General features: G+C 46.4%; 1 protein-coding gene across 1 annotated transcript in view; it reads left to right on the forward strand.

Annotated features, from left to right (window-relative positions):
• Nucleotides 1-449: 449 nt before the first annotated feature.
• TARS3 (threonyl-tRNA synthetase 3) overlaps nucleotides 450-15,135 on the forward strand; it is a 54,498-nt gene continuing 39,812 nt past the window's right edge. The window contains exons 1-7 of the mRNA XM_084772907.1: nucleotides 450-772; nucleotides 1,852-1,920; nucleotides 2,949-3,139; nucleotides 5,657-5,780; nucleotides 8,508-8,629; nucleotides 12,939-13,056; nucleotides 14,123-14,187. Of these exons, the coding sequence (XP_084629033.1) occupies nucleotides 503-772; nucleotides 1,852-1,920; nucleotides 2,949-3,139; nucleotides 5,657-5,780; nucleotides 8,508-8,629; nucleotides 12,939-13,056; nucleotides 14,123-14,187 (959 nt within the window). The 5' untranslated portion in view covers nucleotides 450-502. The remainder of the gene's footprint in view (nucleotides 773-1,851; nucleotides 1,921-2,948; nucleotides 3,140-5,656; nucleotides 5,781-8,507; nucleotides 8,630-12,938; nucleotides 13,057-14,122; nucleotides 14,188-15,135) is intronic.

Below are 15,135 nucleotides of genomic sequence, written 5' to 3' on the forward strand. Positions count from 1 at the left end.
ATGGTCCCACCCCCTACTGCTTAGGTCCAGAGAGTAGTTGCACCCAACGTTGACCGTGCCCCTCCTCCCCGTGATCCCCACCTCATTCTTCTGCCTTGCTTTAAGAAGTATTGCTCAGCCATCCCATCGTCCCTAGCAGTGATGCCATGCTCTGGTCCTGTCACATCGCTTTGCCTCGGCAATGTTGCCCAACCCTTGCCTCTTCCATTGCCCCGCCTCTCCCGTGATGCTGGCCCCGGCCCCGCCCCTTACCGTCTTATAACCCCTTCTCATTGCCCATTGCCTTATACCCCGCACAGTTGCCCGAAATGGCATGGCCTCTTATTCGCGCATCGCTCCGCCCTGTGCAGAGATACCCAGCCTAGGCCCCGCCCCTTATAGTGATTTCCTTCTCCCTCCCCCTCCCACGCTCCACCCCCACGCAAGGCCCCTTAGCTCCGCCCCGCCCCGTCTCCCTGTCACTCTGGCTAGGTGGCAGCGCCGGTGGCTTAGGGAGGCTGCCATGGCGGCCCAGGCCCTAGCGGCTCAGGCCGTGGCCTCGCGCCTGCAGCGGCAGGAGGAGGACATCCGCTGGCTGTGCGCAGAGGTGCAGCGCCTGAGGGACGAGCAGCTGCGCGGGCCCGAGCGGGGCCATGCCGAGGGCCCCCGCCTGACGCGCGAGGTGGCACAGCTCCGGGCAGAGAACCGCGACCTGCACCAGCGCCTGTCTGACCTGCGGCTGCGCCTGGCCGAGCAGCGCGGCCCCGGGGCACGGCGAGCGGCGGCGCAGGAGGTAACCCGGCGAGCTTCGGGGCACCCGGCCCTGGCGCACTCAGTGCTTCCCAACTCTGTACCTGGGAGCGGGTAGGGCTGCAGGGTGTGTCCCCCACCGGTAGCCTGCCTGCTGCCCACGGCCTGGGGAACCGTTAGGTTTCCACCAACCTCCTAACTGACCAGCTGGTGTAATTTCTCAGCTCTTCATTGGATAGACTTGCAAGCAGCCCCGCACCCCAGTAGCAGAAATGACTGAGGAGCAAGCCTCCAACCCAGAACTCTGGTGCCTGAGGCAGGAGGATGGCTGAGAGTTTGAGGTTGGCCTGGGGTAAAGAGCGAGTACTAGGCCGGTCAGGGCTATGTAAGCAGACACTATCTCAAATAAAACTTTTTAAAAAGGCCGCTGAAGTTTTTAGGATTCAGTCTCCTTGGAGAAGAGGACTAACAGTTTCTGTTCCCTCTGCTGACTGGTTCCCGCGCTATCTAAAACTGGTTATTTTCACTGCCTTGTTTTGGCAGTCTACTTTGAGGGCCTATTTGTGTTCAGTGTATTTAGCAGGAGTATTTGATTACAGTGTTTTCATGTTTTAGAAGATTATTAAATAACAAATTATCTTAGAAGAAGATTTTTCTAAGTTCTGAAGGCTTTAGAAAATTGAGATGGTTTTTAGTTCTTCGCCGGGAGGAGCATGGTGCGCTGACAACATCTAATGAAGTAGTGCGATGGAAGTCTGGTGGCAGCCACACATTTTCCAGTGACATTGTTTGCTTAAAGTTTAAGGGGAAGAGAAAAAGAGACACAGCGACAGTATGTATTGCAGCTTCACGCATACTGGGCAAGTGCTCTATTACTTGGCTACATCCCCAGCTCTTGATTAGAAGCATTTTAAAGTAAAACTTATATTTAATGTGCTTGGACAGGAAGGGCTCAACTCTGAAACTTGATTCCCTGAGGGTTATAGGTAGGTCTTGTTTCCCACAGCCCAGCAGGGACTCTCAAACCACGAGCCCCTTCCATGAGCTGCCTGGGTTCCCCCGCCCCCTCGGGTTTCTAATATGCTGCTCTTACCTGTCATTGGTGTACCGTTTGTCCTTCAGGCTCCTACTCAAAACCAGGAAAAGGACACCAAGAAGAAGAGATTGAAGGAGAGTGAGCTTACTAGGGAGGTAAGTTGTTGCCATAGAAATAACATAAAATGCTGGCTGTAATTTTAAGCATGGGTCTGCAGGACTTGGGGTAAGAACATAATTACTAATGAAATTATTGTTTGCACCAAACCAATAACCTCTTACAGAGTTAAGCTAGTCACTAACTATTCCACCCTTTTCCCCTCCTTTCTCTCTCTCTCTCTCTCCTCTTCCTCCTCCTCCTCTTCTCCTCCTCCTCCTCTTCCTCCTCCTCCTTCTTGCCCCCCCTCTTATTTCTGGAGTCAGGGTTTCTCTGTAGCCCTTGGCTGTCTTGGAATTCCCTGTAGACCAGGCTAGCCTCAAACTCACAGCGATCCACCTTCCTCCTGAGTGCTGGGATTAAAGGCGTGTGCCACCATGCTTTTCCACTCTCCTTAAGGTGAATTAATAGCAGCCCTTGTCAGACACAAAGGAATAATACCTAGTCTCAAAGACACTATCCTAGCTGTGGAGGTCAGACGGAGTCAGGCGGAAGCAGCTGGAGGTAAACTGAGGTGGCACAGCCAGCCCTTCGTGTGCATATACATATTCCTCATCTGTGAGTTTTTAAACCTGAAAATACTTGGGGGAAAATGCTTCTGTGTTGACTTTTTTGGTCACTATTCTCCATGCAATACAGTATAGCAGCTATTTTCTGAGCATTGCATTTCGTTTTTCAGTAATCTAGAGATGACTTAAGGCACATGAGCGGATGTGAGAAGATGTGCTAGTACTGTGTGACTTTATTAAGGGCTTGAGCACTCATGGTGTTCTAGGAACCCAATCCTGGGGATACTGAGGGTTGTCTACCAAGAAGCGTTACACTGTATAACCTTGCATATACTGTATACTGTATACTGTAAATAGTGGGAGAGGGAGGTGTCCATGGGTGTAGCTAAGAGGGGAGAATCTGCCAGAGGGCACATGGAGAGAGGGTGAGCACTGCTGAGAGGTGAAGTGGAACTCCGCTGAGCAGCTAGCTCAGCCGGCTGAGTCCTTTAGCCTTACTGTAAGCTAATGACTTTCAGGTGAAGCAACCGAGTTTTATAAAAGGGAGATTGGAGCTTTATGAAACACTGAAGACAAACCGTCAGCTCTTACCTGCCGCTCAGGACAAAAAGAACCCAAGTGGCGTGATTACAGTGAGGGTGGCTGGTGGGAAAACAGTGCAAGGAGAAAGGTGGAGGACAACACCTTATCAAGTGGCCGCTGAGATTAGGTAAGATCCCCAACCCCCACCCCTTGGACCCCGGAAACATACGCATGCATGTGTGCATGTATGTGTGCTCCTGCACAGACATACACACATGTGTGGACATGGCAAACACAGTACAAAAACATGGGCTTTTAAACCCCACGCATCACACACAGGCTTTTGGCCCACTGGATCCCTGCTGTCCTTTCTTCACTGTAAGGCACTGTCCTTGGTGGCCCTAGGTGTGGGTGGGTGGGTGAGGAGGTTGAGCCTTTTTCTGGTCAGTGGGTTTTCATTTGCTAATTTATAGCCTCTACACACCTTACTCTGCACCCCGCAAGCCTCCCGAGACCTGTGGTCAGGGATCCTTTTGGGAAGCTGAAGGAAAGGATCTATTCCCCATAACCGTTTATACAGTGATTAGAGGCATAACCCCTGTACAGAAGGACAAGGAAACTCTGTTCTAACTATGTGGAGAATCTGGGGTGTAGCAGAGATTTACTGGAACCCCTGCCTCACAAGGAGTCCATCAGGAACTGATGTAACCCAAAAGACTCATTTTACTTTACAGGGACTACAGACACTGGTCCAAACAAGAACCAGCATGATTATGTCAACCAGTGGTTCCCAAAGGGCAAGACTCAGGAAAGCCACATGGCTGTGTTTGGTCCCAGAGAGCAATCTTTATATAGCTTGTTCCCAGGGGTGAGATCCCTGGGTTGTATATCAGCAATGTGGTGAAACACAAAAGAACAATTTTAGGAAGGAAAGCAGTGGTGGGGTAGAGTAAAAGGGAAATGGTGTGAGATTGTGACAGGGCCAAAAGAAAACAAATGGAAACCTACGCATAAAGTCAGGTGACAGCTGCTGGTAGATTTGCAAGTGGGATTTATCTTTGTATTTAAACAGTTAAGACATGCTGGGTGGTGGTACATGCCTTTAATCCCAGCACTTGGGAGGCTCTGGGAGGTTAATGTCTGAGTTTGAGGCTATACAGAGAGAAACTCTGTCTTAGGAAAAAACAAAAAACAAACCAAACAAACAAATAGAAGCAAGCAAGCAAGCAAGCAAACAAACAAACAAACAAAGCCACCTTGTGTTCAGATGATCTTGAGCCGGTGGAAAGTCAGAAGTTTTATTCTAGAGAATAAATTTGCTTTGATCTGCATGGGGGTAGGCTTTTGTTCACCGAGAGAAGGGGTCAGCACATGTCGGAAGATGTTTAAATCTTTGAGCCGGTTCTGCGGTTCTGCTACCTGCAGTGCTTTGGGTTCTATAGGCTATGAGCCTCCCAGATGACTATACACTATAGAGGAGCTGGGGAGGTTAGCCATGGCTCTAGCAATGTCCCCTGCCTTTTAGTGAAGACTGCCTGTGTTCATGCCAGGCTGTTATCAGCCCACACATAGAGTGAGTCTCAAGACTGCAGTGGCAGAAATGAGTCCTTTGGTTTTTGGACATTTCCATTTATAACTGCACACTGTCCAAGGGCATTTAGTGGGATGCCCCAAAAGTTGTCTGCAGTTGTTTGAGTGCAGGCTTTTTACCAAAGAACCTGGAAAATATCAGTCGTCAAAGGTCACCTTCACTGGAGATGAAGTCCCATCCTCCCTTTAGAGCAGTGGGTCTTAACCTTCCTAATGCTGGGACCCTTGAATACAGTTCCTTGTGTTGTGGTGACCCCCAACCATAAAAATCATTTCATTGTTACTTCATAACTAATTTTGCTACTGTTATGAACTGTAATGTAAATATGTTTTCCAATGACCTTAGGTGACACCTGTGAAAGGGTCATTTGACCCACTGCTTTAGAGGTGGCAATATCCACCCCTAACATGGTTTCCCTCTTTTTGGATGGGTAATGCCATGTTTCTTAGGACCCTGTTGAGGGCCAATACAATTTCCCAGCACCTAGCTTGAGCACGGGTTGCAAGGGACCCCAGTGCCTCTGCTCTTAGGAAGTTTGGCATTGTAGACCAACACAAAGCACTAACACATTGCCCTTGACATCATGCTTTTACCTTGAAATTTTTTTCCCAAGGAAAGGATTGCTACAAAAGCATGTGTTCACGAATATTCATTACAGCAACAATAAACCAAAGTCCACAAAAGTGTAACCAAGGTGCCCAGCAAGTCTTCGTCCTGTTGTAATGACTAAATAATGTGCGTGGAAGTCTGTCTACAATAAGTAGTTGTGGCTTTTGCTTTGTTTTGTTTTTAACATGGATAAGAAGCCAATATAGAAAAAGACTATAGAGTGATGTACCCAAATGTTATAAACAGTTATTTTTAGGACTAAGGGGTAAGATTTAGATGAGATTTTAATTTTATCCTTTGTGCTTTCTTTATTTTTTCAAATTTTAAAAATAGCAAATGTATAGGACTTTTGTATATAAACTAATCATTACAAAATAAAAGATCCTATTAGTTCATATTTGTACTTTCTGACTTTTTTTAAACCCTGAAATTATTTTAAGCTTTTCTTATAATGAATTGTAATATGATAAATGTTAACCTCAACTGGTCTTTTTCTCTGACTAGTCAAGAGCTGGCTGAAAATACAGTAATTGCCAAAGTGAATGGTGTGCTATGGGACTTGGACCGCCCGCTGGAGGAGGATTCCACTGTGGAGCTCCTGATGTTTGACGATGAGGAGGCTCAGGCTGTAAGTACTGACACCAACCAGCAGAGTTGGGCCTTTAGGATATAGGAATTATGGGTAACGCCACACATTGGGATCAAGGGTGATGAAACTTTTGCCTTTCAACATTTAAAATTAACAACAGCATTTAATGATAGCTAGTGAATATATCTGTAGCATGTATAATCAAGTAGACCATGTTTATTATTTCTTAAAATAATTGTTATCTTAAGTTAAATGTTTTAGCTATTAAATCAGTGTCTATTCAAAATCAATTTCTAGTCAATTCTTAAATGTATGCGCCTGTAATTTAATATTTGGAACTTGGAAAAAAATCCTTTATTTGTAAATGCAGTACTGTATATGATAAGTACCACATTATGCGTTTTTCTCCGATGTGCACCTCACTTTAGCTTGTAGCTTCTTTTCAACTGGCCTGTTGCCTCTGTAAAAAACCCAGCTACGCTAGCTGAAGTTATATTTTATACTTTCTGGATGGTACGAACTGTAAATCTCAAGCATGCCAAGGCTATTAATTAGTTTTTGTTACTGTGTTAAAACACCATGACAAAAGCAGGATATGGAAGAAAGATGTTTACTTTGGCTTAGGGATCCACAGGGGGCAGTCCATTGGGACTGGGAGGCGTGGCAGCAGGTGGCTGGAGCAAGAAGCTGGCTGGTCATCTCCATCCACATGCAGGAGCAGGGAGAGCAAAGTGAAAATCGGCCAAGGCTATAAACTCTCAAAGCCTGCCCCAGGGATGCACATCTTCCAGCAAGGCTGCACCTCCTAAAGGTTCCACCTCCCGGAAACAGCACTATCCGCTGGGGGCCGAGTGTTCAAATAGTTGACACTAGGAGAGACAGTTCTCCTTCAAACCACTACACCAATTATAACCGTAAAATTGTTAAGCAACACAGTATGAATAAAGCCATGTTCAAAGGGGATTCTGAAAATGGAAGTCTACACACTGTCCACTCAGCAGTCTCCAGGGGGATGCGCTTCAGGGCTGTGTGTTACACCTAAGTGATGTAGATGCTAGAATTTCACCACGAAATTCCTGATTCTAACCACCAAACTTACTCCTGTGTTGTTTGCCACCATGTACCCAGCTCTCTCAGCCCAGACCCTGGTGGTCCATGCCTGTTTATTCCCCTCCTCAGTTCTCATCTCAAGTTGTAGGAGAGCCCATTAGTCTGGACTTTGCTAATGCTTGTGGATCCTGCTCATCTCTCTCCATCTCTGTGACCACTGGCTACGGACGGACGCACCCTCAGCCTATTATGTCATCAACGCCCAAACTGCGTTGTGACTTCGCTGGTTTCTGCTTTAAACTCATAAAACTCAAGCTCCTGCTGTGGTCTGCCTGTCTTTTTTCCTACCCCTCAAACCTTGGTAAGCGCCTTTCTTACCACGGACAACCATGCAGACCTTCCTTCACTGTGAGCGCAGGCTTTGCTACTTATTACTGAGAGCCACGGTCGCCTCATGGCTACCACATCACTAAGGTGTAACTCACAAAGAGCTGAGGTGTGGCTGGCTATCTAACATATTGTTTGGTTTGACAAATATGTAGATAAGGGCAACACCCCCAAAAGATGCAGGCAGGCAGCCAGCTAATTCAGCAGCACCCTGAGTCTAGGTGCTCTGCTGCAAGGAGAGCATTCTTGGTCTGTTACCAGAGCCTATCCAGTCTGCTGCCACAGACCAGGTTCACTCACGGCTTCCCTGTACCTACTGCTTTCCGCTCTGATTTGCCAAATGGCACTGTTAATTGTTAGGACTCAATTATCATTCGCTTTTGGAATCTATATTTAATTAATTAATTAATTTTTTTAGTGACTTGGTTAATTTTAACTCATGAATAAATGAAAATTAATTCCTTATAAACTAAGCTAATCTTGTTTTAGTTTTAGTTACCCCTAACATACTACAAATTTCTCGGGGATTTGAAACCAAATCAGCTTTCTGAATCTGTGGGGATAACTGGCCCCTAGACTGTGGGAAATTAGCCCACACGTGTATTCCTCCGGGGTCTCCAGCCGCTTTTCCTTCTTGAACCATCTTTCATATTCTTTCAAACTTCCACAGTCATATGCTGTTCAGCCTATAAAGACTTGTCTTAGTTAGGGTTAGTGTTGTGACGAAACATCATGACCAAAAAGCAAGAGGGGAGGGAAGTGTTTGTTTGCCTTACACTTCCATGTCACTGTTCATCACAGGACAGGAACTTAAGCAGGGCAGGAACCCGGAGGCAGGAGCTGATGGAGGGGTGCTGCTTCCTGGCTTGCTCATAATGGCTTGCTCAGCCTGCTTCCTTATGGAACCCAGGAGCACACAGTCAGGGATGTGCCACTCACAATGGACTAGACCCTCCCCAACTAATCACTAATTAAGAAAACGCTTTATAGCTGGATCTTATGGCAGCATTTTCTCTATTAAAATTCCCTCCTCCATGTGGTTACTTAGTTCAGTGTTTTGAGTCCATGGGCTGGTTCTGCACAGTCAAAAGCACAGAAGGAAAGTAGAGAGCCACAGTGCTCAGCAGAGCTACTCTGAGCTGGACCTAAGTTCCCCCGGGAGTGCTGGGGCGGATGCAGGGAACATCCCTTCCACGTAGGCACCACCGGGGACTCTCTATTCTCGGTATTTGTCCCCTCGCCATCCGTTCACTGGTTGCCCGTGCTCTTTTACTGCTCATGTCCCGTGATTGTTTGGTAGCTAACAGCTTTCCTGCCCACATCACGCAGGTGTACTGGCACTCCAGTGCTCACATCCTCGGGGAGGCCATGGAACTTTACTACGGAGGTCACCTGTGCTACGGCCCACCCATTGAAAATGGGTTTTATTATGACATGTTCATTGAAGACAGGTAAGGCTGCCCACTGATTGCTTGTGTATATCCCGTTGTTTTATATTGGTTACATCTTAGCTCGTGTGTTATGTGATTATCAGGAGGTTAGCCATTTGTGAAACGTGCTCTTCAAATGAGCTCAGGCTGGAGAATAGCTTTCAACATATTCTTTCTTCTGCCTTGAAGGGTATTGTGTGCTGCTTACCTAATGTAGAACTTGCTAGAACATTGCACTAATTCATATCAGATGGTTGTGCTCCATCCTGGAGAGCAGCTGTGCACTTTTGTTCACGATGAGCCGAGGTGCTGGAAACTCCACTGAATGTCTCACACACTTGAGTGCCAGGTGGTGGTGCTCACAGGGGTGTCACACTCGGTAGGTCTGTGCTTGCAGTCATAGCTCTCATCCACCCCTGTGCTGTATCCCTCACAATTCTTAGGGACACCACCAGTGGCCAAACTGAAACTGTGGATCCTTCTAATTCTTCTATATATGCTACCCGCTGCCAATCTGGAGCCTAGGCCAGTCCTAAATCCCCCATACTCCTCAGCGCCCCAATAGCAGCCCTGTCTAGTTTGCCAACTTTATCTCCTAAACATTTCCATCTTCTTTCATTTGTGCTTTAACTTGGCCTCACAGCTCCCCTGCTCCGGTGAATACTGAACATTTTTGCCTTTGCCCATCACCCCATGCTGTGTAAGACCTCACTAACAGGGTATCTGACATTATGTGGCTGGTGGTTTTGTTTGCTTTTATTTTTAATTTTTTTGCTTGTTTATTTGTTTTTGAGACACAGTCTCACTATGTATGCCCAGCAGACCTGGAACTCACCATGTAGATCAGGCTGTTCTTGAACTCACAGAGTCTCCTATCTCTGCCTTTCACATGCTGGGATTAAAGACATGTGCCACCGCATCTGTCTTATGTCGCTATTTCTTACAGGCTTTGCAAGTTGGAACTGTTTTTACTTCTGAGTTTAGAGTATGTTTATCTACACTACCAATGACCATAAGTGTGTGGGGTTTTTGTTTGTCTTTTTTCTCCCCCCTCAGGCAACATCTGATTCTCCAAGCCTTCTAGATACCAACTAAGCATTAACGCACACCTGCAGCTCAGGTTTCAGTCCTATACGGCTGCCACAGTTGAGGCCTTCTATATCTTGACCCACAGCTCACTACCTGGCTTTAGTGCTTGGTGAACTGGCTCGTAGAAGACTGTTGGTTTCTTTTTTTTTTTTCCTTTATTAATTTATTCTTGTTACATCTCAATGGTTATCCCATCCCTTGTATCCTCCCATTCTTCCTTCCCTCCCATTTTCCCCTTATTCCCCTCCCCTATGACTATTCCTGAGGGGGATTACCTCCCCCTGTATATGCTCATAGGGTATTAAGTCTCTTCTTGGTAACCTGCTGTCCTTCCTCTGAGTGCCACCAGGTCTCCCCCTCCAGGGGATATGGTCAAAGGTGAGGCACCAGAGTATGTGAGAAAGTAATATCCCACTCTCCACTCTACTGTGGAGAGTGTTCTGTCCATTGTCTAGATCTGGGTAGGGGTTTAAGGTTTACCGCCTGTATTGTCCTTGGCTGGTGCCTTAGTTTGAGCGGGACCCCTGGGCCCAAATCTGCCTACCATAATGTTCTACTTGTAGGTTTCTAGGACCCTCTAGTACAACCACTTTGGAAATCTATCTGGTGCTATCTCAGAAAAATGGGAATAGGGCTTCCTCAAGATCCAGCTGTTCCACTCCTTGGAATATACCCAGAAGATGCTCCAGCACACAACAAGAACATTTGCTCAACCATGTTCATAGCAGCCTTATTCATAATAGCCAGAACATGGAAACAGCCTAAGTGTCCCTCAATAGAAGAATGGATAAAGAAACTGTGGTACATATACACTATGGAATACTATTCAGCTATTAAAAACAAGGAAGTCCCAAAATTTGTGGATAAATGGATTGAGCTAGAAATGATCACAATGAGTGAGTTAACCCAGAAGCAGAAAGACTCAAATGGTATATACTCACTTATATCTGCATATTAGCCCAAGGGGCATGTCCCACGAAAGCCTTCACTTACCAGGAAACTGAGACAGAGGGGAGGACATTCTAGTGGGACTCTAGATGAGAGAATCATGGGAGAATGGCAAAGTAGAAGGATCCAGAGGGTCCTAGAAGCCTACAAGTAGAACATTATGATAGGCAGATTTGGGCCCAGGGGTCCCGCTCAAACTAAGGCACCAGCCAAGGACAATACAGGCGGTAAACCTTAAACCCCTACCCAGATCTAGACAATGGACAGAACACTCTCCACAGTAGAGTGGAGAGTGGAATATTACTTTCTCACATACTCTGTTGCCTCACCTTTGACTGTTGGTTTCTTACAAAGGGGAAGATGAGCAGCCAGGAAGGGCGTGGTGCTCTCCATGGCCATGGGGCTGCACCACTTGCTTGGTACCTCTTGGAGTCTTGTTGTTCAGTAGTTTTCAACAGATGTTTTTGTTTGCTTGGTTTTTGTTTTTATAATTTATTTTTATTTTATGCACATTGGCATTCTGCCTCTGTGTGTGTTTGTGTTTGTGTGTGTGTGTATGAGTGTGTGTGAGTGTGTGTGCGTGTATGTGTGTGAGTGTGTGTGTGAGTGTGTGTGTGTGAGTGTGTGTGTGTGTGTGTGTGTGTGTGTGTGTGAAATGCCCTGGAACTAGAGTTACAGACAGTTGCAAGCTGCCACATGGTACTGGGAATTGAACCTGGGTCCTTTGGAAGAACAACCAGGGCTCTTAACTGCTGAGGCATCTCTCTGGGCCTCAGTGGATGTTTTGTAAGATGCACACATTTGATGAAACCACTGGTCATCGACGATGGACTCAGTCTCTAGCCCCTCTCCCTTTCTGGGGCTAAAGTTCTAACCGTCTGCTAACACAGTCTCTGGAGGGCCCCTTCATGTCCTTACGCAGTGGAGGCACAGTCATGGATGGAGACACTCTGATCACAGTAGCATATCTGGCACCCTCCCTTGATACCCTTCTCCCAGTTTCATGGGGGCAACATGAGCTTTTTAACTATTTACCTCATGTTCTCTGGTGCTGGCAGCTCAGCTGTGAATAAGCAGGTCTGTCTTTATGGAGCTGAGTCAGCCGTGTGAAGACAGATGACATAGAAACAGCCAGCTGCCATCAGGTGGTGATGAGTGGAAGAAGGAAAAGAATCCTGCAGATCACCAGGGAAACCAGAAATGTTAAGCATGCAGGGTTGTCCTCTCAAAGGGAAGAGCATTTAGCCTTCTCTTCCACCCGGAAGGCTGGGAACTGGAGGTGATTAACAGCCTGGTGCTCTGCCTTATCTGTAGGGCCAGGCATACCACACTCCCACACCCAAGACCAGAGGTGGCTGGAAGTCTAAATGACTCTTACATTATCTGTATAGCCAGGGGCTTCCCCCAAGCTCTCACAACCAGGACTGGAGATGGCTAATAGTGCAAGTGACCTCTATGTGATCTGTGTGACTGAGACCACACCAAATCCCCCCTAGGCCCTTAAACTAATACAGGTAGCCTATCTCTAGAACCCATCTTCCTGGAAGAAATGACATGTACTTTGAGTTGAGTTTCAACGTAATTATGCCTCATTGTGTACTGGTGATTATATTACACCAGAAAAGTTTACCTCAAATTGTACTGTTTAAATATACTGGCAGTAAATGTCCTGGCATCAGACTCTCAAAATTTGATCCAGCCCAACTAAGTTGAACTGAACCGAGTTTTCATTCTCACCTCTTCAAGAATCATTTTGCTTCTGGCTGGGGCAACTGTAAGGATGCCCCTCCCCCCCCCCCCCACACACACACAGAGGAGTGGGGACTTATGTGCTGCAAGAGGCAGGTGGTTAAAAAAAGCAGAGTGTGCTTGAAGCAGAGGCCAGAATAGAGGAGAGAGAGTCAGACCAGAGGAAACTAAGGGGGAACGTTCCAGTCCTTGCTAGGACTATGTGTGGCTGTTCAGGAGCAGCAAAGAAGCCAATGTGGCAGGAAGGGAGTAAGCTCCAACCAGGAGCAACTGAAAGTTCAGGCTTTGTGCAGAGCGAGCATCTGTGACCACAGCTCACACACACCTTCCTCAGAGGCTAGCTCCCCCAAACCACTGAGGGGAGGGGTTCAGGGAGCCCAGCACACAGCTCCCTGAACAAAAGCATATTTGCCTGAAGCACCAACTCGGTTTAGAAAGCATGTCAACTAGCAGTGAAGGCCACAGGACCGAGGAGGAAGAGGCGGATGACATCTGGAAGACTGTCCTGAAGCTCAGGGCTGCTTCCTCTTCTTTGTTTCTTTAGAGTGGTGTCCAGCACTGAGTTGTCTGTCCTGGAGGACATATGTAAAAGTATCATCAAAGAAAAGCAACCATTTGAAAGATTGGAAGCCAGCAAGGACACCCTCCTGGAAATGTTTAAGGTAACTGGGAAACAGCATAAAATCCTTTCACTGGCACTATTAAGCTAATACCATATACTAGTGTTTTTCTTCCCTCCCTGCAAATTATTGACTGTTGTCCAGCAGCCAGTTGCACTGTCTGGAGAGCTGTTGTGAGGGTATCAGGGGTCACATGCACAGTCTGGAGAGTTGTTGTGAGGGTGTCAGCCATCACTTTCTTTGCTGTTTCATGTTTATTGAGACATTACAGGCAATCAGAGGCAGATAAAGAGCCAGGAGGGCAATTTTCCTGTATGTTTATATATCATATATCAATATCTGACTGCTGAGATTTCTGATCTATTTTCAGAATGAAGTGTTATCTGATTCAAAAGCAGAATGTATGACCAATTAACAGCTGTACTCTGAATTCTATCTTCAATAATATATATTTATAATCGTATACAGAATTCTCTAGTCTACATTCCCTTCCTCCCTCTAAATTGTTTATTTATGTGTGTGGGTGTTTGCCTGTGTGTATGTCTGTATGCTGTGGCTGCAGAGGGCATTGGGTTCTCTGGAACTGGAGTTACAAACAGTTGTCAGCCTCCATGTGGGTTCTGGGAACTGAACCCAAGTCTTCTGCAAGGCCAGCCAGTGCTCTTAATCCCTTCTTCCTCGGTCTTGTGGTCTTCATTGCTGGTTGGCATGCTTCCTAAACCAAGTTAGTGCTTCAGGAAAATATACTTTTGTTCAGAGTGCTGTCCAATGGAATCTGAGCCCAGTGTATAACCTTCAGTCATATGACAGCTGCACTTTAAGAGTAAAACAAAGATGGAATTTTGGACACATAACCAATGTAAAATATGTGTGCATGCCACCTCTGTGGTCCTGTGTGTTTTCACTCACAGTGTGGTCATATGTGAGAGATCACCAACCATATGACACTGAGGTCTTGTACTGGACAGTGTGGCTTTTTGCTGTGAGCACAGCATGTCCATAGTGTCTCAACATCCCGAACACAGTACACGGCCTCTCAGAGCTTCTTTAAAATAGCAGTTTTCCCATTAAACATTTTTGTAATAATACATAAACATTTTCTTTGTAGTACAATAAATTTAAGTGCCGGATTCTGAAGGAGAAAGTCGACACTCCAACGACCACTGTCTACAGGTCTGTGCGCATCAGCTTTAAGTACTGCTTAGCGGGGCCCTGGAGCACAGCAGCTGCTGCCCTGAATCCTGGGAGCTTTCTGGTTTTATCACAGTGATGGGCCAGTTTTAAAAAGGGTTTCTCAACATACATAGTGTCTTCAGAAGATCTTTTACAGCGTTTGAATTTGCATAAAGAGAGCCATCTGTGACCTGAGGCTACGTGGGTTGCTTTTCTTCTTGACTGTAAATTAAAGGTGGTCTCAGACATATAGAAAAGTGAGACCTTTCACTTAAAAATATGTGTCCTGGTCACTTTTCTGTTCCTGTGATAAAATGCTGAACAAAAGCAAGTCAGTGGAGGGAATAGTTTGTTTGGCCTGCATTTGTGGGTTACAGTCAGTCATTGAGGAAAGAAAAGACAAGGACCCGATCAGGCGCTTGAAGCAGAAGCCATGCGGAAAGGAGGCAGAGGCAGGCAGGTCCCTGTGGTTTCAAGGCCACCCTAGACTACAATTGAGTTCCAGGGCAGCCAGGAGTACATACAGAGACTTGTCTCAAACGCCCAAACAAACACGGAAAGAAGGAAAGAAAAAGAGAGAGGTGGTGGGTGGGGGCGGGGATGGGGAGGAGAAAGAAGAAAGAGGGGAAGGGAGAGGAAAAAAAGAAAAGAAAGGAAGGAATGAGGGAGGGAGAAAAAAAGAAAGAAGAAAGAAAAGTAAACAAGCAACCCTGCTACCTGACTTGCTCTCTGCTGGTGTCTTACACAGGCCCAAACATCTGCCCAAGAAGGTGCTGTCCATGCTGGGCTGGACCCGCCTGTGTTAATTAAGACAATCTCTCACAGACATAGCCACTGACCAAACTGATAAAGACAATTACTCTACTGAGATGCTGTGATTCTAGGCTGTGTCAAATTGACCGTTAATGCTAACTGGAACAGTATGATCATGTGGTTTATACTAAATAG

This window comes from Acomys minous (genome assembly GCF_964271855.1).
Source record: "Acomys minous genome assembly, chromosome: 2".
NCBI lineage: Eukaryota > Metazoa > Chordata > Mammalia > Rodentia > Muridae > Acomys > Acomys minous.